Source organism: Aspergillus oryzae, chromosome 2, assembly GCF_000184455.2.
Source record: "Aspergillus oryzae RIB40 DNA, chromosome 2".
Taxonomy (NCBI): domain Eukaryota; kingdom Fungi; phylum Ascomycota; class Eurotiomycetes; order Eurotiales; family Aspergillaceae; genus Aspergillus; species Aspergillus oryzae.
Window position 1 is genome coordinate 3,519,520 of NC_036436.1, and position 27,986 is coordinate 3,547,505.

General features: G+C 49.6%; 9 protein-coding genes across 9 annotated transcripts; 4 read left to right on the forward strand and 5 right to left on the reverse strand.

Annotated features, from left to right (window-relative positions):
- Window positions 1–3,325: 3,325 nt before the first annotated feature.
- On the forward strand, window positions 3,326–4,363 carry AO090003000537 (putative cyclin-like protein (Clg1); the record flags this gene model as incomplete). Its single annotated transcript, XM_023234928.1, has 1 exon — window positions 3,326–4,363. The coding sequence occupies one exon, from the start codon at window positions 3,326–3,328 to the stop codon at window positions 4,361–4,363; it is 1,038 nt and encodes a 345-aa protein (XP_023089996.1).
- A 1,676-nt stretch (window positions 4,364–6,039) lies between these two features.
- AO090003000538 (acid phosphatase DET1) lies at window positions 6,040–7,808 on the reverse strand (the record flags this gene model as incomplete). The annotated part of the gene is made up of 2 exons (XM_023234929.1): window positions 6,040–7,740; window positions 7,794–7,808. The coding sequence occupies 2 exons, from the start codon at window positions 7,806–7,808 to the stop codon at window positions 6,040–6,042; spliced, it is 1,716 nt and encodes a 571-aa protein (XP_023089997.1).
- Window positions 7,809–8,835: 1,027 nt separating this feature from the next.
- On the forward strand, window positions 8,836–10,314 carry AO090003000539 (Dor1-like family protein; the record flags this gene model as incomplete). The annotated part of the gene is made up of 1 exon (XM_001819656.1): window positions 8,836–10,314. The coding sequence occupies one exon, from the start codon at window positions 8,836–8,838 to the stop codon at window positions 10,312–10,314; it is 1,479 nt and encodes a 492-aa protein (XP_001819708.1).
- A 548-nt stretch (window positions 10,315–10,862) lies between these two features.
- On the forward strand, window positions 10,863–12,167 carry AO090003000540 (uncharacterized protein; the record flags this gene model as incomplete). The annotated part of the gene is made up of 1 exon (XM_001819657.1): window positions 10,863–12,167. The coding sequence occupies one exon, from the start codon at window positions 10,863–10,865 to the stop codon at window positions 12,165–12,167; it is 1,305 nt and encodes a 434-aa protein (XP_001819709.1).
- A 757-nt stretch (window positions 12,168–12,924) lies between these two features.
- On the forward strand, window positions 12,925–14,526 carry AO090003000541 (putative cyclin; the record flags this gene model as incomplete). Its single annotated transcript, XM_023234930.1, has 2 exons — window positions 12,925–13,792; window positions 14,288–14,526. The coding sequence occupies 2 exons, from the start codon at window positions 12,925–12,927 to the stop codon at window positions 14,524–14,526; spliced, it is 1,107 nt and encodes a 368-aa protein (XP_023089998.1).
- A 648-nt stretch (window positions 14,527–15,174) lies between these two features.
- On the reverse strand, window positions 15,175–16,818 carry AO090003000542 (AGC family serine/threonine-protein kinase; the record flags this gene model as incomplete). Its single annotated transcript, XM_001819659.3, has 1 exon — window positions 15,175–16,818. The coding sequence occupies one exon, from the start codon at window positions 16,816–16,818 to the stop codon at window positions 15,175–15,177; it is 1,644 nt and encodes a 547-aa protein (XP_001819711.3).
- A 1,234-nt stretch (window positions 16,819–18,052) lies between these two features.
- On the reverse strand, window positions 18,053–19,154 carry AO090003000543 (dihydroneopterin aldolase family protein; the record flags this gene model as incomplete). Its single annotated transcript, XM_001819660.3, has 2 exons — window positions 18,053–18,256; window positions 18,342–19,154. The coding sequence occupies 2 exons, from the start codon at window positions 19,152–19,154 to the stop codon at window positions 18,053–18,055; spliced, it is 1,017 nt and encodes a 338-aa protein (XP_001819712.3).
- A 1,170-nt stretch (window positions 19,155–20,324) lies between these two features.
- AO090003000544 (putative pre-RNA splicing factor Srp2) lies at window positions 20,325–22,314 on the reverse strand (the record flags this gene model as incomplete). Its single annotated transcript, XM_023234931.1, has 6 exons — window positions 20,325–20,708; window positions 20,768–20,864; window positions 20,924–20,997; window positions 21,476–21,636; window positions 21,759–21,887; window positions 22,263–22,314. 6 exons carry the CDS (start codon window positions 22,312–22,314, stop codon window positions 20,325–20,327), a joined length of 897 nt encoding a protein of 298 aa, XP_023089999.1.
- A 1,371-nt stretch (window positions 22,315–23,685) lies between these two features.
- On the reverse strand, window positions 23,686–25,739 carry AO090003000545 (electron-transferring-flavoprotein dehydrogenase; the record flags this gene model as incomplete). The annotated part of the gene is made up of 3 exons (XM_001819662.1): window positions 23,686–23,785; window positions 23,838–25,359; window positions 25,436–25,739. The coding sequence occupies 3 exons, from the start codon at window positions 25,737–25,739 to the stop codon at window positions 23,686–23,688; spliced, it is 1,926 nt and encodes a 641-aa protein (XP_001819714.1).
- Window positions 25,740–27,986: the final 2,247 nt, after the last annotated feature.

Here is a 27,986-nt window from a genome sequence, read left to right on the forward strand (position 1 = left end):
TTAGCACGGGGAGAAGAAAAGGAAAAGGTGCACGTACCAGAAAAACCCACCGTGAAGGTTCGAGGCGAGTCACCCCCTTCTCTCTCTCTCTCTTCTGGTCGACTTGCTCAAGAACGGGCGTTACGGCCTCGCTCTGATACGTACTCTCCAGGTATGGAGTACGACAATACTCCACTGCGGGCAGTCAACTATCGCAGTAGTTCACCTGTGCCCCCCTTCCCAATCACTCAGTGAGAGTGTGACTGCGACTTTGCATCAGTGTTGCCTTGTTGGGTCGGTGGTGCTCCCAGTCAAGTCGGTCACTGGTTCTTTAGCTTTGGGGAATTCCACAGCCTCGCATTGCCTCTCTTCTGTTCCACCCTCCTATCTGGTGATGGGCCTTGTTATTTTTTATTTTTATTTTTGATTCTTTTTTTTTTCTGTTGCTGCTCCCTCTTGTCTTGATCCTTTTATGACTCTTGTGCATTTGCATAGATTATTGATGGGTTATTCTTAGGATCCGTCGATGAACTATCATTACGGAGTATAGAAATAGAAAATAGAAAAAACGTAGAAAACAAAAATAAAATTAAATCAAAAAGTCGTATCCATATTATAATGATCCTCAGATGTAATGCATGGTACCCTATATTTCTCCCTTATACTTCTCTTTTACTATTATTATCTTATGAATAGGGATCAGTGTAGAATCAGAACAATCGACTTCTTTCTCTTTCGTTGGTGGTATCAAAGTAGAAGGGGTTAAAAAAATAAATATGAAAAATTAAGATAAAAAAATAAAAATGAAAAAAATAAAAAAACGATCCCCAAAAACGGCTCCAGCGGCAGGCTCTCTCATACCTACCAACCTCATTCACTCACCCCGACGACTAGCCCGAGGGGAAGTGCCCCATCTGCATGGCGGTCTCCTGTTTGTCCAAAGATGAACCCCTAATGAATGGTGGACAGATGACTTCCAAGACTGATTCAAATGAAATTATTACTGTTTTAAACGAATTGTGGTGCATGATGAAAGTCGAATTACACTTCACAAATCACCACTCAGGGTATGATGATTTTGAATATTTCTTGTTCAATTTTTTACAAGAGCTTCAGCTAGACCGCTAAGGAATCCAGCAACGAACCATGGATCCGGTTGCTTCGTGAGTGTTCTGGTCTCTCTTGGTAACCGTCCTTTCGCGCGATGGAGTACCATGCCATCACACTGCAGTTAGGGGAATTTTAGTTTTATTTTTATTTTATTAATTTTTTTTTAGTGTTTTTGGTGTTTTTTTTTTCGCTACCCTTAAACTTGAAACCCTTGGCCGCGCTTCTCACTTGGGGAATTCCATGACGGGGGGAGAATTAATATACGGAGTACATACAGTAAGAAATTTCTGTTTAAAAAGGAAAAACTCTAAAAAGAGGATTCCCGGTCGGGTCTTGCGGCTGGGCCAAACCCCCCTTGGCCTCTTGTTCTGAACTTCTGGTGCTTTCTTTTCCCGCCATTTCATGATTCCGGGTGGTTTGGTTGGGCGGTGGTAATTTCACTGTGACGGTTCAGAATTAATTTCTAACTGCTTTTTTAATTATCATGGTTATCATTATTATTATTATTCTTCGGTCTTATTTTATCTTCTTAATTTCTTAACACCCTTTATTTATTTATTTTTTTAATTACTTCTTCTCTTCACCCTTTTCTCTTATTTCCGGGTCCTCCTGACCGGCGGATAGATAGACCAAACTTACTGTAGGGTAAATAAGAAATAATAGTAGAAAAAATAAAAAGAAAAGAAAAGAAAAGAAAAAAATCTGTGTTATATTTCTAAAATCCGACTCGTCCGGCCGGTAGATTGGAGACAGTGTACGGGCCTAGTACAGACAGACGGATGGTACTAGACTTTACTTAGTGTAGACTACCTTCGGAAGATTCCCACGATGAATCTAGTGACAGTCATTGAATGGAAAGGACCCCTAACAAACTTCCTTTAGAATTTCGTTACTCGTTCAGGAGTCTGACTAACCCGTGACCCGGAGATCAACCTCAATCCACAATCCTCAACGGACGATGGTTACTAACACTCTCTGACACCTCTGAATTTACCACTAGCCTTCTTTTCTCTCCGTCTCCTGCCCTTCACTCTACTTCTTTTTTCCCTCCCTCCCCCCATCCTTCTCTCAATCTCCCCCTCGCCTCATTCCCTTCTCCATTTCTTTCCCTCCACCTTTAACCGCCATTGTCCCTTAATCTTGTTGAGTTTCTATTCTCGGGAACTTTTTTCTCCCATATATTCCTCTTTCGCTTGCCTCTTTAACCCTCAACGAGCTTTTCACTAAGTGTCGTTGTCTCCGTGGACTGGGGCTGTCTCCTTCGAACGCGTGAGAAAGTAACCTTTATTCCTTCTCACATCAAGCAAAGGAAATTTCCCCCGCCGCCTTCCTTGGCTCCAATCTGACCCGACGAGTCCTCTTTGTCGCTAGCCTCAATTCTTCTCTGGTGACATCGTACCATTGGCTCTATTCGCCCCAGCCTTTGGACTGCATCGTTTTTGGCCACAACCGTCCACGCAACGAAAAGAAAGGATTCACGGACTCCCACTAAAGGATCAACAAGGAAAAGCAAACAGTCAAATAAAGCGCACTTCGTTCGCTCTCCGACTTTCATCCGTTTACAACCGCGTTCCCGGTTTTGATACGTGCTGTTGAAGAATCCCTCCATGTTATTTTACTAAGCGATACTCACGACGCAAAACTAAAGAGCCGCGGCTCACCGAGCAACGCTCTCCCCCCAGGATCAGGGCCTGGCAGACGTGTAGATGGTTCGTATCTGCATTTCAATTTTCTGTGTTGCCCTGATTAGCGAAGGTCTATTTTACCATTGTGGTATAATATACTGACGGGACTCTCTTACTCTGTACAGCACCAGAACCGTCTACCTTCTCCGTCCTGAACTGGTTTTCTTTTCTTCTTCTCTTATTTCGTTATGCCGTCTTTCTTCGCGCCAGGCCTTCAAGGCCTACCACCCACTCCCCCCCACATCATGAGCGGTGGCAGAATGGACTCCGAGCACCCATTTTACGTGGTTGGCCACTCCGCCTTTCCCCCTCGCTACTCGCAGAGCGGTTGTGAATTTATTGAGCAGTACTCCCAATCGTCCTGCTACTCCAAGCCCGCCCCGATGAACATGCACCCGTCGTCGATGCGCAGTGGCAGAGATATGGCCATGATGAACCAGCCCATGTTCGGTCCGATGCCTACTGCGAATGTGCTGCCTCCCCTTCGAAACAACGTCCAGTTACCCCCTATGGACAGCGCGATCCCGCCTCAGTACCGCCGACAAGGCATCATGGTGCAACCCGAACAGCAGCAGCGCAAGGAGGAGAAGGCTACCGGAGGTGTTGCCGCCCGCTTGGATTATGAGATGGACCAGATGTCCGACTTTGTGGCTGAGATGGCCCAGGGAATGTATGCTTTGTACAACACCAAAATTCACCTAGCAGATATTGACTTCGCGCGAAGCGTCTACCCAGGAACGTCAGTCCCGCCGCAATTCCGGAAGTACGTCTTTCAGATTCTGTCGTCGACTCGCCTGCCAAGCTCGACGATTCTTCTGGGTCTCTACTATCTAGCCAGCAGGATGCGCATGCTGTCCTCTTCCAAGGTGTTTGTGTCTGGCAATGGTCAAGTTTACCGGATGCTCACCGTAGCCCTCCTTCTGGGGAGCAAATTTTTGGACGATAACACCTTCCAGAACAAATCGTGGGCGGAGGTCAGCAACATCCCTGTGAGCGAGCTGAATACGATGGAGCTCGAATGGTTATTCGCTTTTGAGTGGAAGATTCACGACCGCATCTATGACGATCAGGACGGATTCGCATCCTGGCGCTCTCACTGGGACACGTGGCGTGCGAAGACCGCCCGGGCCCATGATTCGCGTCACAACCTGGCCCCGATCGACACTAACGTGTCCAGGAGTTCTAGAATCTCCAAGCCGCTCATGTCCCCTGAAGGTCCCATCCCTCCCCAGTACCAGCGTAGCTCTCACTTTGAGACTTCCTGGCTCAACCCGGCGGCGTCTGAGTATTCGCCCCCGTCGGCCCCCCACAGTGGTCCTAACACCCCAGACTATTACGCTGTTGGGCCGTGGGCCTATACGAACCCGCCACCGCCATATTCCCGGACCTGGATCCCTCCCCAGCCACAGTACATGCCACGGTCGCAACCGCCCTCCTACCACCATACCCCGTCATATGCGTTGCCTTTTGCACAGAGCGTATGGACAGGTCACGGTTCCTCCTGCGGTTGTTTGCATTGTGCTAAACACGTTGAGCACTACATGTGCGCTGGTGCTTTCGGCGGAATGCAACCGATCCTTGCCGGCTAGTGGGTGGCTTGCCAGGCTGCTCCGGAATCCGCGGTGTACAATGCTCTTTCAGTTCGATCGACTACTCTGTTTTTTTCGTTAGACTTGTTCACTTTTGTTTATTGATGATACCGCATCTCGCAATTTTCGGTCTGGTGATGACACTCCTTTATTCGGTTTCGGTTCCTACTGTTGTGTCTGAAAAGTCCCTTGGATCGCCTTTTCCCTGAAATATTTGAAACAAAAAAAATTTCGAAAAAAAGTGCCGCGAAGCGATATTCGAACAAGTGCCACATTTACGACACAGCTCGGACATGTATTTACGACGAGGCATAGGCCCTTTCATCTCGATTTGATACGATATCGTTGTTTATGGGAACTTGCCCATCGTGTTCGAATATCACTTGCAAAGATCGTTGGACTTCAAGTTTTGAAGTGAAAAGTCACGACATTCATGATGTTTTCCCGTTTTTATATCGTCAGCCTTTTTTCTTTTCTTTTCGATTTCCCCTTTCCCCATTCTTCTCATTTTTCCTTCTTCTTTTCTTATTTGTTTTGGTTGGGCATATCTACTGGCGGATGTCACTCATAGATTGCGTTTCTTGACGTTGGTTGACTTTGGACCTTGGTTTCCCTTTTTACCACTTTTCCTTCTACTCAGCTTCTTGCCTTGAGTACCATGGCGTTAATACCTCGTTTCATTCGATTCCCTTGCCGGCTTGTTGCATTGTTTCGGTTGGCAGATGCTGTCATATTCTTCTCTTCACTTTAATCGGAGTCTTCCTCGATGCTACGACGTCACACCCCGAGAATTCATCCGGCCTGCTCTGACGCCGGGATCGAGGATTATTTCTCTCGGTTGTAGTTTATTTTCTTTTTGAACACTCAACCTTTGTTATTTACCATTTGTTACGACTTGTCCATTGATCCGTGCTTGTCTTACAATTTTCTATATTTTATCCCGTCCGTCATTGGCAAGACAATCCAAAAAAGTGATACTCCCCCTTCTCACCATGTGCTTTTGTGTTACCTTTTTTTTCTCTTCTCACGGTGTTTGCTTAAGCACCTGTCCTACTGTCAATTTCATTCCTTGATTGTAAGTTAGATTTAACTTCTCTCAGACATACCATATGAAATAGTGGAAAATCGATGAAATTCCGAGTTTCCCATAAAATAATATTTTCAGTCCTCTGAACCTTAACTCCTGTATCTTAAAGTAGACATGATAAGAGTATGATTTGATAGACTTCTCCGAACTCAACACGGCAGACAGGTTCCTTCGGGGATCAGTTAACGCAAAGGTATATTTCACTTTTTGAGTCCCATGAACTACCTAGTAATCGTACGAGAATACCTCGGCCAATCTTTCTAGTATACTTTATTCGAAAATTATGAAACGAAGTTATGCAATAATTCAATTAATGTACGAACCGACTGAAACTATGTATGTAGTGTAGTCGTATCTATGTATCATGTAGAGAAAAAGAGGTAGAAGATGTATGAGAAAAAGTAAAACGTCGGGTATCGATGTCTTTTGAAACGAAGGGGCACAGGTCGCTGCGCGTTACAGTGAAGTAGATAAGATTTCATCGTCAGTGTTCATGTCGTGATGCATGTGAGGTAGGGTAAGGTGTGTATTATGTTTGGTTCCAAGAGACGGGCAGAATAGAGTAATGGAAATATATGGTGGGCATCGGTTAGTAGACGCTTCCTCTGATACTTTGGTCTTCTCGTCTGGCGGCTTCTAGGTCGTCGTCGTCGTTGTTGTGTTCGTGGTAATCTGGGTCTGGATCTTCTTCGTGGTCGATTGAGGAGTCTGGGTGGTCGCTGTCTAGGTTTCGGTCTATGTCTGGGTAGCCGTTGGGTGGTTTCTTGGATAAGTGCCGTCTTCCTGGGGTGGGGTGGTTATGACGGTGATGGGTGTGGTGAGAGCGTGAGCGCCGGAGACGTTGTGCCTGTGTACCGCTGCCCTCGTCATCGCCGTCGTTGCCTAGGTCGTGGGAGGGCTTTGGTTGGTGGGTTGGGGGTTTAGGGGGGTTGTCCTCGCGCTCGTCTTCCGATGGTGCGACACTGTTGGCTCCGCTTAATGTGCCGCCCCCGTCGCGGCCACTGAGGTGGAGGAGGGCGTAGTTTGATCGCGGGGGATGCAGGAGGTGGTCCTCGCTGTCGCGGTGAAACCTGGATAGGTCTGGACGCTTGGGGATGGGGCTTGCCCTGGCGGTTGCGGTGTTCAAGTTGCTCTCTTGACTGTTGCTATTGGGTTCGTTTGGCGGGAAGTCGGATCGAGTGGACTGGGGATTGGCGGTTTCTTTACGGTCGAGGGAATCATATTGTGCAGAGTGAGCAGGAATAGTATTGATTAAGAGCCTTGCGTCTTTGGAACTGTCTCCAAGCGCTGGTTCGGGCGCTGTTAGAACTTGTCCCTCAACCTGCGGTTTCAGTTCCGCTGAGGATCCTTGGCCGTTGTTGCTTTCTTGTGTTGACTGGTTATGAGTATAAATGGAGTCATGGGCCTTTCTGTGCTGCGTATCAAGAGTGTTCCGAGCAAGATCCGTTCCATTTGCTCGATTAGACCGTGTAGAGCCCTTCCTGCGAATGCCATGGTTACACCCGTCCGGACAACCGCCCCATTTACGCCGGATGGGCACGAGCGACTCAGATGATGTTGGCACCGCTGGAGGAATTACATTCATGGCCCGATCTCGCTGTCTCTCCAGTTCTTTCTCCTTCCTCAACTCTGACCATGTGCGGAGCTGGTTCTGCAGCACATACTTCCCATTATCCTCATTGAGTTTCATGATTACGAATTCGCAGTGGTTGATATTGCGAAGGTCTTCAAAGTACTCGACGCTCCAGTGGTACCATTTCATGAGAAAGACTCTGGTCATCAGACCATGGGTGACCAAGACACAAACACTGGCAAAATCGTTTTCTCCGAAAAGTCGCCACAGCGACTCGTTGAAACCGCTTATCCGGTCATAGGCATCAGCAGCCGACTCGCCGTTCGGGATCCGGTAGAAGAAGTGACCATAATCCGCTCTCTCCAGCCACATGCGCTCCATTTCAGCAGAGCATGGCTGGAAGTTACCAAAGTCCTGCTCTCGCAATCGAGGCTCTTCGTATACCTTGATGGTGTGTCTGGGGAAGGGCGACGGAGATGGAGAGTCAGAGGTTAGCGACTGAAGGATTCCTTCCGTAGTTTCTCTGGTTCTGCGATAGGGTGACGTGAAAAAATGGATCGTGTCATCGGGTCGCAAGAGGGCGCGCAGTTTGGAACCGGCCTCATGGGCTTGTCGATGCCCTTCAGGAGTGAGCTTTACCCGATGATCGGGAATAGTCTGGTGGATTTCGCGATTTTTGTTGCCTTCTGACTGGGCATGGCGGATCAAAATGATCATCTAGTCCGTATGAGTTAAACAGAACACATACGTGATCGTTCTAGAGGACTCACCCGCGGTTTCCCCATGGTTGAGGCTGCATTCGCAGGAGGGGCACAGGCGGCGTTGAAAAGATCAGGAAGACGGTTACTTCCAAGGGACTTTCCTGAAGGCGCTGCCAGTAACGTGTCAAGTGGATGGACCAACCAGCAAGGGCTACAATAACAAGCGGTGTATCCAAAAGAACGCGAGAACGAAGAAAGCAGCGTGGACGTAAAGGTAGTTGTGAGTTTGCAAGGCGGGAACCGCGCAGTACCTGATAGTTACCCTATCCGGTTAGTCTGTCCAGTGATGTAATCGTCCCCTATCATCTGAAGTCTCGAATACTAATAGCCGCTTCCATATTGGCCCATATCATGGTAAGTATGGGTTCTTCTATCTTAAAGCTGTACTACTTATGAGCTTGGACACTCCGAGAAGCTCATGAATAGCTGTTTCCACGGGCTTTCCCCGAGGAGTATCCGAGGTGAGACAAGATTCAAATCAGACATGGGGCTCAAGAATCCAGATAAGATGTGTTCTTGATAATGAGAAATCTGGAATGCACTGCCCAAAACAAAGCCTATCCCTTCAGATTTGTCTAATATACAATGGAATTATATTATTATTATTATATTTTATTTTTATTTTTTGATTGAACTATTCTTAGTGGTTGATTCTGGTTCGCAGCAGTAGTGATTGTCTGCAGGTAGACGGAATGCCTTAACTTGTCCGACTGACCTGTTGATAAATGTGGGTGATAGAGCATAAAAATCGAAATTAAACGTGATATTCAAACAGGCACCAAAAAAAAAAGAAAAAGCAATGAGAAATGAAAATGCAACGTCCGGACGTTATTCAATCCCATAAGACAACACTAGAGGTATACTTAGTAGGACGGGCAAGGTGAAAGTGGGGAGACATTCGGAGATGCTGCGCTAGTTGCCGCAGCGGCTCCCGTACAGTATCGCGTCTCACAACTAAAGTTGTCCAGTTCCTCTCTCCAACAAACCTGCCGGACATCTATGCCCCACACCTTATCTTTCTAGATTGGAAAACCTGCAAGGGAGCTACATCATGGCGGACTATCTTTATGAGCTTCTGACGCCGCACTTGGTGCCCACAAATGCCTCCCCCACCCCATTGAACCCTGAAAGTGATACAACCACTGCGCAGTACCTCAACCGGTTGCCCACTCTCTCACTCCAGGCATTGCAAGAAACCGAGCCACAGTCACTCGCGCAATCATCGCATTCAAATATCCTATCGCTTCAAGCTTTATCAAACCGCTCCCATAAAACCTTCATCTCTTCCGCCGACAACCTCTCAGGTCTACGAAACTCTATCCCCCAGTTGTCTCGAGATGCACAGCAGTTACGGGATGCGATTCCGAAGCTTGACGAAGACGCAGTCTTATTTTCGTCGAAATACAGTCGAGCTGCTGAGAATGCAGCGCTGGAGAAGCGGAAGAAAGTAATGCAACTAGCAAGGAATGTTGACCGATTGTCGGACATTCTAGAATTGCCAACGTTGCTCTCAACTGCCGTATCTTCGGCAGCCGCAAGTTCCGGGGCGGCAGGTGGTTCATCCTCCACGACATATTCAGCGGCATTAGACGTGTATGCGCATATCAAGAGATTACAAACTCTGTATCCGGATTCTCCTCTAGTTAGAGATGTCTCCGCCCAAGCTGAGGACGCCATGAAGGATATGACTACGCATCTGATAACCGGTCTTCGGGCTCAAAACCTCCGACTAGCAGCTGCTATGAGAACTGTGGGTTGGCTGCGGCGAGTTGTCCCCGAACTGGAGAATCTCCGTAGCGACGGAGGAACTGGGACAGGAGAAGGCGCCCTTGGTGCCCTATTCTTGATTTGTAGATTGGCGAATCTGTTAACGACGCTCGAAGCGCTAGATCCCTTACGAGAGCTCGCAGACCAAGAATCGCACCGCAGAACTCAGAGTACGGAGAAGAAGCCCGGGTCCTGGTCTGATGGACACCAAACAGAGAAGTTCTTAAAGCGTTATATTGAGATCTTCCGCGAGCAGAGTTTCGCTATTGTCTCCTTGTACAAGAACATCTTTACCCCTAACCAGTCCGAGTCAGATCCAGCAGTGACAGGGTTGCGAGGGATTGACGCGCGAATTAAATCAACAACACCGCGACCCGCTCAGCAAGAAGATCCACTACAGCATCTTCCACCAGCACTTGCAACGTTTCCCATGCATCTGGTCCAATTACTGACAGATATCTTGCGGGCATACCTTCCGAATGTTCGGGACAAGAGCTCGCGCGAAAGTCTTCTCACCCAAGTTCTATACTGCGCCGCCAGTCTAGGACGATTGGGCGGAGATTTTGGAATGATTCTTACGGAGCTGAGCGATATGGGAGACGAGGACGAAGAAAACATGGCCTATGAGTGGGAGGAGGTGACGAGAAAGCACCGAGCCCTGGCAGGGCGGCTGGAGCAACTCACTGGAGGGAATGCAGCATCCGGATCCCCCAAGGGGACCTTACGGGCGGCCTCACCTGTCCAAGGGCTTGGAATCGCATGAGGAAGTTTGGCCCTGTTCATCTGACTGCGGCTGATAAGCGTTCTTACTTGCTGAAAGGAGTAAATCAGGACTCCGGTTCGGCGCGCTAGCCGTATGGGGCACTAGCGGCGGGTGCCGTTTGACCTCCGCCGGTCGTTGTCTGGACCGCCGGCTTCTCCGTCCGTCATCTTTCCCTCCTCTCTTTCTCTCTCTCTCTCTCCCTCCCTCCCCTTCTTTCTTTCATCTTCCCATTTTTTCTTTTCTTTTCTTTTTTTTATTCCCTCCCAGATTAGGGGCAATTGTTCTATATATATTATGTTCATTTTTGTTTCTATACATTTTGAATGTCTGTCCTATAACCCTTTGATCGGTGCTGGTCTGCCGGCTACCCTCGTTCCGTCGTCTTCACTGCCGTCTCTTGTGTGACGTCCTTCTCCCTTGCGTACGCACGACCTGTCCATACTCACACCAAGGAATGAAAGTCTGCCTATAGTCGGTGTGGAGAAACAAGTCATTGAACAGAAACTTCGGGATTTCACTTCACCCACCGTGGTTAAACCTTCTACCCGATGGCCGCCCCCGCTCTCTCAACCGGATTGATCGATCCTACCAAACAGGCCGAGTATTCCATTATTTTGGGCGACAGGCTCTCAGGTAAAAATGGCTCTTCACGATCAAAGCTGGTCAATATCCAATATAATTACAAGACAAAGTCCGCGACCGCACAACAAACCATTACCAGGTCGTCGCAGTCGAGGGATCACTATAACCTTACTATTACGGACAAGGCACCGAATGCTGAACAGAACACCTTAACATATTCTTACCAAGGCAGCGTTGACCCAGACCAAGCTGTTTCAGAATCCGAAGAGCGAAACCTGGTATTGGTGTTCGACTCCCATCGAAAGGCCTTTGTCCTAGAACCGGTTGCGGCGCAGCTCAACTTTAACCTCCGCTCAGCTCCAGCGAAGACAGAGAAGCAAGTGCTAGAAAAGTATGAACAGCTTCGGACTTTGCAGGAGGATGACCAAGGCTCAGGAGACGATCGGGGTTCAGATCATGCCAGTGGGAACGATGATGGCCCGGCGGATGACAGTAATCCATACGACTTCCGGCATTTCCTTCCTAAGGAGAATGCCGACGACGACAAGTCGGTCTCAGACAACGCTACACCAGAACCTCATTATAATACAAGCAAAGCCAATACCCCATTAATGCCTGCGACTATCAAACCTACACCGAGTCCGAAGCCTAGCCCGAAGCCTCGTCCCAAAACCCAGTCCAACCCTCTTCGTCTCCCCAAACCTGCTAAGCCTGCCAAGAATGATAGCGCAGGGACCCCCAAGACAAGCTCCAAGCCTGTACCTCGCGATCAGGACGCGAAAGAGAAGGTGCCTGCTCGAGACGACACGATCGAAGCTGCCAAATCCCCATCCTTCGAAAATGGAAGCAGCGCTTTGTTATCCCAACAGCCGGCTCCTTCACCCGGGTCTAATATCATCATTGACGGAGACCTTATCATTGACATGGGCTCGCCGCCACCATCTCGCCCTGCATTCCGAATTGACCCTGCTCACTTCTCTTCCAACAATACACCGTCAAATAATGAAGAAGATGAAAATGAGGATATAGAGGATCTACGGTTGCCCTCCCCTGCTGGGCACGCAGGGATGCCTACTCGTTCCGGAAGGGTAGAGCCTAGTTACAATACACAAGCTGATGAAGATGAGGTTGAGGATGACGACGCTTTAGCGGCAGAAATGGAGGCTGCATTTGAAGAAAGTGCTCGGGAAGAGGAGGCTAGAAATCATCAGTCATTACACCATTACAATGCTCCTAGCGATGACGAGAGTGAAGTCAGCGAGGAAGAGTAATTCTCCCTTCTTTATCGTTGCATTGTTGGAATAGTTATGTGTTTTTTTCCGTGTTTCAAAACCATATATAAGCATGGCGTTCGTTTGGAGTTTGGAGCGGAATAATGAACTCAATGGAGTTTTACAATTATTGATAGCAGTGATACCACCTATTGCATCCCAACCTGTATAGAGGATCAGGATAGTTCCAATACCATGATGTGTATTTCGAGTTGATTGATGCATGTAAACGAGTTGTTCTGCGAGTTCTAGGCCGGAACAACTTGATGATCCGATCTGAGATCACGCATTTGTCCGGCTGCGGATCATTCGAACTCCAACAAAAACCACCGCCAGATCTGCAGGGGAGAGAATCCTCTACCGAACAATTTCCACCGCCTTGTTTCCGTTCTTTGAGCGGTTTTTCTTTTTTCGATACTTTCTCTCTTACCTTTCTCCGGTCTCTGAGCAGAGCACTCCCCCAACAACACAACAGTGCGACTGGCCTTAAATCCGGGCTCGGCCCACGATGCGATGAAGGGTCTCTCGCGCCATGGTTGATCTGATCTGTTAATAACCTACTTTTAGCTTCTTGTTGTCAGCAGAGGACGGAGCTTCGGCGCTTCTTGTCCTTCCTTTTGGCCTCACTGGTCGACTAAATGGTTGATTCTGCCTACTCGCAGTCCTTCGAACTTGGCTTCTTTCTCTTATCCATATCATCGACCTCAACCGCCTTTACAGATATCCTGTTCCTGCAAGGATAACAACACAATCCTTCATGGCGTCCACAACATCACAGCCGGCGGAGAAGCAACTTGTGCCCGCACCATCGAACCCCGTCCTTCTTGCGACACAAGCCCAATGGCTTTTTACAGATGAGGAGCTCACGCGTGCGCCGTCGCAACTTGACGGTATGACACTGGAGGCAGAACATACAAGTCGCAGTAAAGGGGTCAATTTCATCACCCAAGTGGGCATCATGTTAAAATTGCCCCAGCTCACCATTGCAACTGCTGCCGTCTACCTTCACCGGTTTTTCATGCGCTACAGCATGGTGGACCTGCCGCAACGACCGGGAATGCACCCTTATCCGATTGCCGCCACCGCGCTATTCTTATCGACCAAAGTGGAGGAGAATGTGCGGAGGATGAGAGAGCTGGTGGTTGCATGTTGTCGGGTAGCGCAGAAACAACCCAACCTAGTCGTGGACGAGCAGTCTAAGGAGTTCTGGAAATGGCGAGACACGATCCTGCACCACGAGGACCTCCTTCTGGAAGCCCTTTGCTTCGATCTCCAACTTGAACAACCCTACCGCATCCTCTACGATTTCATCTGTTATTTCGGCGTCAACGAGAACAAACCCCTCCGCAACGCTGCCTGGGCTTTCGTCAACGACTCTATGTTCACTGTTCTTTGTCTGCAATTCTCGGCTCGAAATATTGCTGCCGCTGCCCTTTACGCTGCCGCCCGACATTGCGATGTGGGATTTGAGGACGACGCCTCTGGCCGGCCGTGGTGGGAGCAGGTCGACGTGGATCTGGCGCAGGTGCGTCGCGCGTGCACAAGAATGGCACAACTATACGAGAACAATGCCATGCAGAAACATAGCCAGTACTACCCGACCACCCCCATCTTCGCAGACGAGGGTACTGAGAAGACCAGGATCCCGCGCACTGGCAGCCCGGCTGGTACCCTGCGTGAAACAGACACCGCGAATGGACGGAAGCGGTCGAGGGAGCCCGAAGACGAAGCCCAAGGCCGCTCAGAAGAACCACCCATTCCCCATGACCAGGGACCGACAAATGGTGAACGGTCTCCGAAACGACCACGCATGGGCTCAGACGCCGCTGCACAAGATGCTTCAGCCGAAAAGAACGCATCCAACTCCACATCGTTCAACTCCTCCCAGGGAGCAACGGGGTCACGCTCATTCCCCCACGACCGCCACCAAACAAACGGTCATCTCCCTCCCCCTCCTCACCGCTACCAACACCCCCTACCTCCCGCTCCGCGAACCTTCCCCCGTCGAGACAGCGACCCCCGTCCAAGCGGCAGCGGTGGGCGCCCCAACGCCTCATTTAACGACCCAATCCAACAACGGATCGACGAAATCGTATCCCAAAACTTGACCACTCCCCAAGGCGGACCCCCGCCCCGAGACCGACGCAACTCAGACCGATACCGCGAACACGAAGACCCCAGCCGAAGACGTCGCTCAGACCTCTCCTCCACCAGCAGAAAATCCATCGACGAGCAACACCCTCCACCCCCGCCGCCTCCTCCTCCCTCCGATATGCCCCAGAACCAACAACCACCCCCGCCTCCTCCGCCACCAGACCAGGACGAAGAAGGCGGAGGAAGCGAAGAGGGCGAGCTATAGTCATTATAGGTTCTTCATGGTCTTCGCTGCATCTTTACCGCATCTTAAAAACAACTATATCACTGCTATTACCTTGCTTATATCACTGTGACATCCTATTTCATCGTCGATTCTTAGTCCGGCGGGGTTCGTTGGCTACACTGTACAGTACATAGGTCTACGTAGTGTGGACGGGGCAAAACTAAGTATACAGGATCATCGGTTTGAATATCACGATGACATAATGCCATTACAAGAAGATGAAGAGAAGCTGAAAAGAAAGAAAAAGAAAAATTAGGAAATTCTGTTTGTAATGTATTGCTACCTAGGTCAATATTACTGGCTACTTCTGTTGAGGTAACGTCGGGCTTTGATGGATCTATACCGGACGGAGAATATCCTATTGTTTTGGCTGGTTAGTGTTAGTATAATACATCGTTGTAGCCCGGGTGATTGGTCTGTAGCAAAACTGGGAGCAACTCTATCCGAAACGCATACGGTATCGATGAAAGACTACGCAGAGGATGCAAGAATATGTGTACGGGAGCGACCATGTGCCATTGAAGCTGAATCTACCTGTGCTGTCACCTGAAAATAGACGGACAAACGAAAGATACCCGTTGCCATAGTCTGTGCTTCGTCCCGCAGGCTAGGGACGCGCACAGCGAGTCAAAAGCCTTTGGTCGCAATTCCCAGTCCGTGATCAAGCAAGCTGCTGGAAGCGACGAAACTGAATCCTCCGAAGGGGTTACTCTCTTCTCCCATGACGTCATAACCAGATGACATGGGACGTTGGCTGCCGCGCTGATGGGCTGCATAGTGATCGTCGAAGCTGGCAGGGGCAACGAGCGGGCTCAGTGGAAGATGAGTAAAATCGTCGGAGAAGTTCTCCGCGAGTGCAGGATCCGTGACAACAGGGACGATGGGAGGAGTGACTGCACGGCGGGCGAGGGCTTTCCAGTCGATCTTGCGGAAGAACCGGTGGTTCTTGATTGTCTGGAGATCTTTGGGCATATGGTATCCGAGACGCTTGGAGGGCTCCTTGCGAAGGAGACGGGTCAACAGGTCTTTGGCGTCCGGGCCAAGGAAGTAGGGCAGGGTTAACTTCTGCTTCAGGATTTTCTCCTGCAGCTTGGCGTTGTTATTGGCTTTGAACGGAGGTGATCCTGTGAGGAGATCGTATGCCAATGCCCCAAGGGACCACCAGTCGCAAGCTTTGCCGTATGGCTTGCCCTGGATAACCTCTGGGGCCATATATTCAATGGTGCCCAGAGAAGAGTTGCAGCGGTCATCATCACTGGCAGATATCTTGCTGAGACCGAAATCCGTCAGTAGAAGGTGGCCTTCGTGGTCCAAAAGGCAATTTTCGGGCTTCAGGTCACGGTAGATCACACCGACGTTCTGGTGCAGATGCTCGAGCGCGAGGACCATTTCCGCCATATAAAATGCCGCCACATCTTCATCAAACATACGCTCCATGGCCAAGTGCGTGAATAGCTCGCCGCCTTGGGCATATTCCAGGATGAGGTAGAGCTTCTCATGGTCCTGAAAAGCGTAGAAAAGCTTGACAACAAATGGATGGCGGTTGACACTCTCTAGGATCATACGTTCTGTCTTGGTCTGCTCCACAAGCTTTTTATGAACGGTGATTGAGGCCTTCCGGAACTGTTTCTGGGCATAGAGCTTGCCCGTGAGCGCATGGCGCACCAACAGGACAGTCCCAAAAGAGCCTTTGCCCAAACAGAGCAGGGGCTCGAAGTCATCTGTGGTCATCTTCCGGCAAAGCTGTGTGCGCATATCCTTAATGCTTGATGTATTGTAAGACTTCTCCTCTGCTACGGCATCAGCGCTGACATAGTCATGTTCCAGAGGCACCTCATAGCTGGTCAGAACCTCCGTTTGGTCACTGTCCGAGCAAACACTTGCATTGCTCGGTGCCTCGGAACCAAGATCACTCGGCGCGCCTTGGAGAGGGCGGTCTCCAGACAGATTCAACGAATCAAGCTGAAGCTTTAGAGCGCTAACACCATGTCCTGAAGCTGGCTGTGACATTGGGCTATTACCCGGCCGCGCTGAAGAGCGCGGTGCGCGTGAACTAGAGGTCGAAAAGTCCGAGTCCTCATCGCCAGAACCCATGGGGGTGAAGCCACGAACGGTCGAGATCGCTGGGGCGGCTTGTTGCTTTTTCTTCTTTCGTCGGTCTGCCTTTCCGGGGAGCGGATTCGCATTCAGTTTCGGTGCTGGGAAAGGATTGCCTCCACGGGCACCCTTCTCAGAAAGCCCTTGTTTGCGGTCAGGGCTAGCATCGCTCATTCGAAAGCTGACGGTTTGGTTGCTGTTCAAGCTGACCTCATTCCGGGGTTGCGACATGTCAGCCTGAGGGCTGAAGACGTCACCGACCGAGAGATCATCCTGGAATGTGCTCGACATCTCCATTTGCTTTTCTTCACTATAGCTTTATGTACTTCCCTTTTCCTTGCGTCGCTTATCCAAAGATTATCCGAAAAGGGAACGTCACACCCAAAATGACGATAGATCCAAAAGCGTAGAGGCGCCGATAAGCACAATGTGTAAACGAAGAATATCACACCCACTCAGTCATGAATCAGCGGCTATGCACTTGCGAGACCTATCAAGTAGTATCTGGTTATGGAACAGACAGGTTAGACCCAATTTTGTCCTCAGGCGCACGAAAGTGGGGTATCCACAGCAGGAGTTGCGAAACACCAACGCAAGGGGAGTAAACATTTATGAACCACGCGTACTTTTTTCACGATAGATCCTACTTCTGCTCAGCCGGCTGGACTTGACTGATCGCACTGGATGCTCAAAAGCAGCAAATTACCGTCCGCCCTTGTTCAGGACGGACCAAGGACCCCTAGCCAATTCACCTTGTCGACGGAGGATTCGGGAAGCCGGGTAGACGATACAACCCGAGATCCAGCCAGCGCGGTAGTCCCTTGGAAATAGACACCAGTCAAGTCGTCGTGGGTATCCAGGGAAACAAAGCAAGTGTTGGCAACGCGGCCAACGAAGCGAACGGTCTCGGAGTGTGAAAGCGTGGGCGCAGACAAGCACATAGAGAAGTGGCAGGGCGAATGTTTGTAATGGTTGAATGGATTAATATCCGGGGACACCGAAGAAAGGAATTATGGGATTACCTTCCGGGATAAACTCCTGGATTAAAAGAGGGAGAGGGAGAGAGAGAGAGAAAGTGTGACCGCTTGGGGCTTCCAGTCGGAGATGTTAATTATTATTACTTGATTAAAAAAAAAAGTACGCTTGGCCCTTGATCCCGGGGGGCCAATCAGCGTGCCCCGGTGCTAAGCGGCACTAGCCCGATCGGGGAGCGCGGGTCTTCACGTGCGGCAGTCATTGGGTACTACATTTACCTCATTCAACAGACAGAAACATACTTAAAACCGTAAACAATTATGTTGGTAGAAACTTGGTAGATCTGACTACAGATCGACTGCGGAGACCATTGCAAAGCCTCATGACGTCATGGGCGGCGTTAGGGCGGAGAGGATGTTGTGTAGTATAAGCTCTATACCCGCCCTCCATCCATCTCGGATCTTTCAAAGAATGATTGGGACCGGGTGATCTCTATTCCTGATCTTCCCACAAAGGCCAACGCGCTAGGCTTCTCTACTCGAACTGTCACGCGCTCGTTGGCAAACTCCACTGTCACTATGCGCGCGACAAAAGTCGCTAGTGCCTCCACGGTTTGAAATGAGGTTTCTTCGACGCGCTATCAGACGTAGACATCTCACGTTAGTCACAGCTCAGCATAGATAAATGCGTCTTGATGGTAGGGGCATAAAAGAAGAACTAACCTCTGCGACAGCTCTAGTCATTGCTTGGTAAGTGTCTACCACAGTTGATCCCCATGCCAACTGGCCCGGGCCCTTGAACTCCAACGAAACGATCACGGCCTGCTTCTCAACTCTCTCATGGGAATTGACACCAAGAATACAATGGCATCTTATGCCCTCAATACGGAACTCCTCTTCTAGAACAACAGGGCACCGTTCAGAGTCCTGAAGGTTGCCTGCAGCTTCGTTCTCTTGCTTGTAACCCCAAACTGTGACGCTGCGGTATTTCAAGCCTTCTTCGGCACGCAGCAGAGCCTTGGGGAGATGTAGCCAAACCTCACATCGACCAAAAATACCGTCAATAGGGGATGTCGAGGCTGGTGCTTGACTTGCGGCATTGTGCAAGTGTGACATTCTCCTAACCCCGGCCGTAGTCTCATCGAGTAAACCTAGGCTGCAGTTCGCAACAATGGCTGCCGTCAGTCGTACATCCTGACCAACATCATTCTTCATCATCGAATTTCGTCGACTGCCCTCCAAGCTAATCATCCGTTTCCCTGGATGTTCCTCATGCTGCCCCATAGTGCGAATGTCTTCTTCTAACCGGCGGTAAAGCTTCCCATAGTCGATAGAAAGAGACACATCATCCGCATTCGCAGATGCAACAGCCGACGAGTAAGATAATTTCAGAGAAGCAGTGCATGGCTGCGACTTCCCAAGCCGATGCCATGCCTCTGGGGCGGCAGGTAGAGGGAGCTCAATGTCACGGAGTCGCACGCTATCTAGGACGGCGGGGTGGGACGGTATATGAACATTGACTCGCTGTTCAGCCATTGTAATCATGATAAAGGCCCACGGCTTGTAACCGTAAATGAGAAAGAGAGAGAAAGAGAAGAAAAGAAAAGAAAAAGAAACAGATAGGGGAGTTATTCTCTGCTCGCAGGCTGGCGTCCTCGCAAGCGAAAGCTAAGATAGCTCTGACGTCAGTACACCCGAATGTCACTGACAACAATTGTTAGAAAAGTAGTACCGGAATCAGCAAATGCACATCTCAAGAACAAATGATTCGCCTAGGTTATCTTCAAACGCAAGCAGCTCCTGAACAATGGCGGATGCTTCTCGTGGTTCTGTGTCCGGAGAATTGAGCAAGAATGATGGTGGGGTTCTTTAGCGCGGGGAGCTTCGACAAATATTACGCCGGTATGAACTGAACACCAGAAGTACAGCGCAGTTCCCAGAAAACTTAAAAGTTATCTCCACCCAAATTTCTCGCCTCAGCTCAGGAAACTCCGGCTGTGGTTGCTCAACCACCACTGGTTCATAGGTCATGAAAGTTAGATATATACTACTTCAGTACTCCGGGCACTCGGTATGAAATTGATACGGCGCTTATCGCCCGTCCGTGCCTCGCGCAGGTTTTTACATATTTCATCAGTCAGTGACTCCATAACGGTAGCTCCGGTAATCCTATTAATATACATCCAGACCTCCCGTAGAGTAAACAAGCGATAGACTTGCTTGGTCAACGTACAATATCCTCGTAAAATGGTCCATGTCATATCATATCAGGGAATTCTGTATGCTGCAGGAACGAAAGACGGCCCTATCCACAACACCCGGCGCAGCGCTGGCCAACCACCAGGAAAATGTACCACATCTCGACGAAAGCGTGCGGCGCGCTAAGATAGACAGTGACTAGACTGTCGTCGCATACCTTTTCCTTTGATTTTCGGGGGGGTTTCTAGTAAGTGCTCAAGGGCCTCAGAAATTGTCCTCATGTCAAGCAATAAACGGAAATTTTTCGACAACAGGCACGTCGCATCTTCGGTGCGTCCATTCCGGGAAATGAGGGTGGGCTTGGATCACAACCGATTCCTTTTGGAAAGCAGGGGAAAGTGGAATCAAGCAAACACAAAGGAACACAAGAGAAAAGGGGGGAATAAACACAAAGCACATGGGTATCCGCCATGCATTCAAGACAACCAAATCACAGGAAACAGGTATTTACCAGTAACCACGGCGGTCATAGGGCACATATTCACCCCGGGGGGGACTTCGAGGGCGTCCGTATGGCCTTGGTGGCATATAAGGATCTTCATACCGAGGCGGCGGCGGCGGCGGACGGACATCATAAGGGTCATCATAGGGTCGACGTGGAGGTGGATAATCATCAATACGAGGACGAGGAGGAGTACGGCGTCCATAGCCATCACGGTCATAATAATCCCGGCGCATTGGAATTGGGGAACGCTCCCGGTAATGAGCACGGGGACTGTAGCCCCGAGGTGGAGGGAATCTCCGGTCGTACTCATCTACGGGTGGATAACTCCGGCGAGGGGACCGAGACCGGTAAGGATCACGGAAAGGGCGCTCATCAACAGGCTGGATCTAAAGGATATCAAAATGAGGACCTCATCCCAGCTCTTTAAGCGGAATTTGGTTCTTACATCTGCCACGCAACTCACTCGGGAGCCTTTGAAATCACGCCCATCGAGCTTCTCAATGGCAGTCTTCAGATCGTTCGCAGTCTCAAATTCAACGAACCTTGAGTATTAGTGTTAACAGAGTCCAAAAGCCGTCCTGGTTAATATGAATTCACCCACCCTCTGCCAGGTTCACGGCCGGTTTCCGAGTAAACGACATCAAGACCCGCTCCACGTGCGAAGTCTTTAAGGTCCTAGAGAATTCCGCGGTGTGAGTTGATTTCCTGGTGCAATAGTGGAGTCCGGGATTATCCAAAGGGAACGCATGAAACAGAATACAAAAGAAAACAGATTCAGGCCATGGTTTCACCAAACCAAACGGGGGCTCCAGAAACGGCCTAAGTCCATGCTGCTAGTGGGTATTCCGTCCAAACGGGATCTTCCAACGCCTAACCTACCACAGCTCCCAGGGTAGCTTAGGTCCACGGAGTGTGCCTTGGAAGTACTGTGAGTGCTAGGGTTGGAATCGTCCCTCCACCGGGGAGGATATCCAAATGCCATGATTGGAAGGTTGTACCATGGCCAAGTCGAGTCCTTGGGGAGTGCTATCCATGCGAACAGGGCAAGAGACAAGGGAAAATCGGGGGGAAAGCGGGGTATTTGTCATGCACTTATCGGCCAAAGTGCACGGGGTTCCGGGAATCCTGAGAAAAATAGACATGGGCTGCTAACCTGCCAACTTGTTTCCGGGAGTCCAGAAACCATCATACGGTAGACCGTGCGACGGGGACGAGGCATATTAGGACGGTCCATTGGGCCAGGGAAGTTCTCCTTGCGACGTGGCCCCCGCGCGAATTGTACAGTGAGTCGTTCGCCTTTGAAATCACTGCCATCTGTAGAGAAGATTCGGTCAGAAGCGCAATTACTCCAGGAACCGGTGCGAAACCGAATACATACGGAACGCTGAAAAATAATATTAGCCATATATACGCGCCGTCGGGGACCAACCGCCTACCTGGTACAACATCTCTAGCATCCATTGCATCTTCGTATTCAATGAATCCGAAACCGTTCATAAGCTTGATCTCTGTAATTTTTCCGGAGCCATGGGTGCTAAAATGTTCCTCGATATCCTGCTTGGTGACTGAAGGCCTCCCATGGCGCGTAGGGCGCCGCGAGAAAATGTTAGCTCATTGCCATCAAATATAACAAGGTTATCCAGAGGGTACTATGGGTTGCCAATAGGGATCCGGAGTTGGAAGTGCTTTTAACAAAAGAAAGGACAAAGAATAAGTGCCAGTTCCCTCTATCAGACAGGCACCTGGCGAGCGTTGAGAGAAAACAGCGGGTGCAGCGCAATTCCCTTGTTGCGCATCAGGGCCAAACGAGAGAAGAGCCTTGGCAATCCATCGGAGCATCCTGGTACTTGGGGCGCAGCAGACTAGATGGGCAACATTCCGATCGGGCTGGAGAATCGAGGGGAACCTCTCAGAGAAGGGATTGATAAACAGCTGCATACCATTGCGGGGAAGATTCCCGAGATAAAGTCGAGTCGACGACACTTCAGTCATGACGGCAAAGAAGAATGACGTCTAGTACTGATCAAGTAATAAGAAACCCCAGTAAGATAGTTCTGGCCTCGGGACCCGCAACGGCCAAAAAGTACGATGAAGGAAATCACTTCCAGATAAAATGGCGATATTCGACGCAAACCGGGGGTAAAACGAGACCTTGGGATCAAGAGGGCTGCAGTCCTAACGGGATAATGGCTATTGTTCCTGAATCCCCAAGTGGGACGTTGGTCCAGAAGGTTGCTGGTGGCGCCTAATTAGAGGGCAATGGGGATCTCGGTGGCTTAACTTAAATCGCTAAGGATGACACTTCCAGTGTTAGAATATCGGCCAACCGAATACTAAAGCTAGATAGCGGGAGCAGAGAAAGAAGAGAGTGCGCGAGAGGAGGATAAGGAGAGGGGAAAGAGTTGAGGGAGGTAGAGTAAAAGAGAAAGACAAGAGAGAGATGGTCTGTGTTGACCGCCAGGCGAAACGGCAAGAACCAAAAGTTTAAAAATAAACTGGTTGCAAAGAGAAAAGAGACGTCAAGTACCCCGTACCAACAGTGACCAAGGCAAAGTGACTTGTCTCTTAGAGCTTTCCAGCTGGAGGGAAACAATGCAAAATCAGTTGAGCCAAACAGCGTGACGAAAGCCTTCGCCTCACTTTTTCTGGCGGGTCCACGTGGCCCCGCCAACAGCCAAAGACAATCAATGAAATCCCAGCCTTGTGTTGACCTCCAATCAGACTGCATACGTCAATGAAATCGGAAAGTAAAGAACTGTATGCATTCAGTCTGGGCAGACACTAGTTCAAGGGGTTCATGATGGTCAACTGTATTTTCTGGCTCGGAGAATAATGAATACTACTTTCTCTTTTAAATGCCCGAGAAGAGATTGAATCGCACACGCCGTGGACATAGTCATGATTACACACACACACACATCACACCTATCAGCAGTTGTGCCTGGTATGGAGTACATGTTTGTATGTTTGTCCGTCCAAATGGGACCTATAGTTTACTCGGAGTACACCGTACCTTTCGAGGTATTTCCACGGTTCCGTCCCATCAAGTCCCCACGGGGTTGAGCCGCAAGACCAATTTAGGGTATGTTGCTATAAAGTTGTAGTACTCAGTCCTACACTTCATCCATAGGGGATCATCCTATGAGATATTGTTTCTATTTGTTTTCTGGCGTTCTTGTTCTCTATCCCACCAGAATATATTGCGAAGTCACTACCACAAAAGAAGAAACACAGATATTTTAACAAAATCTATATACAGGATCCCGGCTCAATCCAATCAGCTGCTTTTATTTTATACAAGGCGAAATACGACAATGGAAATTACCTAGTGGTGACCATACCCAGTTCCAATACCGGAGTCGATCAGGTCATGAAATATTTGGGACCCTCACCACCTTGAGGGGTTTGCCAATTGATGTCTTGCGTCGGCACCTTGATGTCACAGGTCTTGCAGTGAATGCAGCTAAAGGCAAGGTTAGTTAAAAGAGAGAAAAAGAGAGTTGCGAATCACTTACTTCTGAGCATTGATTTGGAACCGAACACCGTGCTCCTTGGTCGAATCCTCCACATATTCGTACACTCCGGCGGGGCAGAACCGGTTCTCCACCCCCTTGTATTTAGGCCAAGCAATGTCCTTGTGTTTGTCCCAGTCCGCCACCTGCAAGTGTACCGGCTGGTCTTCCTCGTGATTGGTACCGGTCCGACTCACGCTGGTCAGAATATCGAAGCTAATTACGCCATCCGGCTTGGGGTACTCAATCTTCTCGCACTCAGAAGCTTGCTTGGTGGCTGCAGCATCTGTGCTGTGATGCTTGAGTGTCCATGGGGTCCTGCCCTTGAAAAGATAGGCTTCCAACCCGGAATACATGATGCCGCCGTAGATGCCGAGCGGAGTACTGAAGGAGGGTCTCATGTTGCGCACCTCGTACAGCTCCTTCCAGATCGACGACTTTCGAAGAGCATCCTCATAGTCAAATAGGAAAACGGTTGCATCGTCCTGCTTACCATTCAATGCTGAGAAAGCAGATTCAGCAGCCAGCATACCCGACTTCATAGCCGAGTGGGTACCCTTAATCTTAGGAACATTCAAAAATCCAGCAGTGTCACCAATGAGGGCGCCACCTGGGAATGCACACTTCGGGATCGACTGGAAACCACCCTCGTTCAGAGCTCTGGCACCATACGAGATGCACTTACCACCCTCCAGGACCTCCTTGAAAAGAGGGTGGTGCTTGAGCTTCTGGAACTCCCCATACGGCGAGAGCCACGGGTTAGGATAATCAAGACCAACCACCATCCCAACACTGACCATGTTATCACCAAAATGATACAACCACGATCCACCATAGGTATCCTTGGGAAGCGGGTAACCCATAGAATGAATAATTTCACCCGACTTGAACTTTTCTGGTTGAATTTCCCAAACCTCCTTCAGTCCGATTCCATAGGTTTGCGGTTGGCTATCGCGTCTGAGATCATACTTTTTGATGACCTGCTTTGTCAAACTACCATGGCAACCCTCTGCCAGCAGGGTTATACGAGCGTGAAACTCCATACCACGCTCGAAGCTCTCCTTAGCTCTGCCATCACGGCCTAATCCGAGATCATTGGTTGCGACACCAAGCACTGATCCATCAGACTTGTAGACCAGCTCACTGGCAGCAAAGCCAGGGTAGATTTCCACACCCAGTTCCTCGGCTCGTTCACCCAACCATTTGGTCAACTCGTTCAAGCTGATGATATAATTGCCGTGATTGTTCATCTGCGGTGGCGCAGGAATGGGAATTGCCGAGTTCTTAGTCAAAAAGCGCATCTTGTCTCCTTTTGCCGGTGTAGCACCCTCGAATCTTGAGGGGTTCTCCTCCGACAGCCAATCCGGTAAAAGCTCATTTATAGCGGTCGGCTCTAGAACATTGCCCGAGAGAATATGCGCGCCTATCTCGCCGGCCTTTTCCAACACAATAACACGAAACTCTTCGTTGCCAGCTTCATTGGCCAGCTGCTTTAGGCGAATCGCTGCGGCAAGACCAGCAGGGCCTAATCGGTGGAGGAGTTCCGTTAGCTACCTAGATCTTCCAGTAGGATACTGAGCAAAGTGAAGAGTGGGCCTTACCGCCACCAACAATACAAACATCGACCTCGTCCGATTCCCTTTCCACTTGGCGGGGATCAAAGTGGCCATTCTCGTCAGTGAGCTTATTGGATAGCGACTGCGAGAAGCATCGAAATTGGCCGAGAGTCCGACTTGGTGTGAAGGGTACTGCTTGACGGGTTGTCCTCCGACCGGATGTCAAAGCAGAGCTTCTAGAGCTCCGGAGAGGGGCCGCGGCAGATGAGAAAGAAGCTCTTGAGAACCGGGAGGAAGCAGGTCGCAGTTCGCGCCTCAAGAGAGGCAAAACGGCTCCTTTCGAAGCCATCGCAAGGGTAGGGGACGGGATGGGAATGATTAGCGCACGGTTTAGATGTCCTATAAGCGGAACAGATGCATGACAAGGGGTATACAGCGTCGTTAAAAAGGACCCGAGGGGGAGGGGAATTGAATAAAATGGTTAGAATCGGTACTGGAGCACTCCAGGTCAAATCGCCTCCGTCACCGGCAAAGATAAAAAGGTGACTAAGTCCTCTTTTAGCGGGAGGCTAATGGTCAGTCTGCGTTACCGCCTACCCGAGGTAAGGACGGCCAATAGGAATCGCGGCAATAGGAATCACATCCGCCTCGTTGTTCCGCCGTTGGCCCGCTATCCGTTGGAGGACATACTCCGTAGAGCCTATATACGTACTTGTGTTCCTCCTTTTGGAAATCTGGAGCATGGAGGCGGGGTTCGATCTATGTCACTGCCGATGCAAACTTATCATTTCTCTCCAGATAAGACGCCACAGATTCTGTGCAGGTTCAGCACTTGGTGTGCCGAGAAGGAAACGACTTCTGCTACCCAACTACATAGTAGGTATACAATCACATGAACGAAGATCTCACGTGAAGTTCCATGGGAGGAAGAAGAGAAGTTGGGATTTAAACAAGCATTTCATTCGTGCGTACTGCACGGAGACTAGTACTAGTAGTAGAAAATGGCTTTGATATCAACACGGCATGTGATGAGACGGAGAAAAGAAAAGCCATCATCCGAACCCTGTACCCTTTTTTGTTCAAGAAAAGCTTCGTTCCTGGAATGAACTCGAAGCGACGGCTCATCCAGGATACACACCTGCAGACTGCAGCGTTGAAAACCGTTGGAATGCTGATAAACGCCTAATAATGTACACAAAGGGCATCTCTTCACTGTTTTGTTCAACCGATGGGGTGTATGGTATTCAGCATACCGCCGAGGTATGTAAAATACCAAACCATGCGTTATCAAAGTAAATACTGTATCTAGGAGTGAACACCTGTACAAAATCGGATGTTTATTGTAATTTGACAGATCATGGGATGTGCATTTCTTTTTAAAAAGCAAGTTGGTGGATCACAAATTTGGCTAGAGATCTGGGGAAAAGCGGTCGGCGCCACCGTGTCCCGAGCGGCGCTTGTTGAGGGTCCAATTAGGACACCGTAGCCTCTACGGATGAGACGGCAGACTTTTTCTACCTGTCGACCTCAAGACTTTGCCGAGAGGGAGGATCAAGTTTCAAGTTTTCTTTCTTCGTTTCTTTATATGTTTATTTTGGGTTTGGAGGTTCGCTCAGTCGTGATGTATAATATTTCTTGCAACGCTACTTACCCAGAATGGCAAGAAAAATAAAGGGAAAGAAAGGAGTCAAAAAGAAGTTGTGTCCATGGGTGAGAAAGAGGGAGAGGCGAAATTTTTGTTCAGTTGCCTACCGTTAAAGCGGCACGGCGAAAGGGAACGAGGGCGCGTCGTGAGGGAAACCCCGAGAACAGCGACGCGGAATGATTGGAAGAAAAAAGGAATGGATTGGCTGCTCGGTGGGGCCGAACATCGAGAGCAGGAGTACAGCGGACTGGAGGAAGGGACAGTGGCTGCAACCATGGCGCTGACCGGGAGAATACGTAAGGGGGCAACAGCCAAACAGAGCGTATACGACCTAGTGGGGCTCCCAAACAGATTGCGTTGAGTGGGTCTGTTGATCAACAAACCAGTGATGACGGAATCGAGCTGGGAAAAAGGGTTGGCCACCCAAGAGCCGCTAGTGGAGCGCTAAGTCACTGAGAGTCTGAGTGAATCCATGGATGAGCGCGACCGTCCATCGCTGCTTTTGCCGCCCGCCAGTCGCCGGGCCCAGCCCCCCCTGACGCCAGCACGCTCGGGCAACAGTGAGTCAGCCTATATAAAGGGCCCAACCTCCCACTTTCTGATGCTCTTGGAATTTTTGATCCTGGTCTTGGCACCGCCCCGGAACGCCATACAGTCGTCTTCTCTCCGCCCTCCCCTCTACCTCTATCTCTCCACACTTCCGCCTGATACAGGTCGCAGAGCTTTGCTTTCAGCATTTCTCTGCTTTGGTGGCTAAAAGAACTCCGGGAAGAAAACTTTTTTTAGGAAGTTACAAAAGGGAAAAGAAAAATATAAAATATTTTTCTTGCTCCACAGTTTCAGATTTACTTACTGAAACGGGAAGCTTACAACCTTTTTACTCCTCAGGTGTCTATCTTCCATACGACACACTGCAAGAAACACACACTCTTTTTCGCAGATAGACATTGA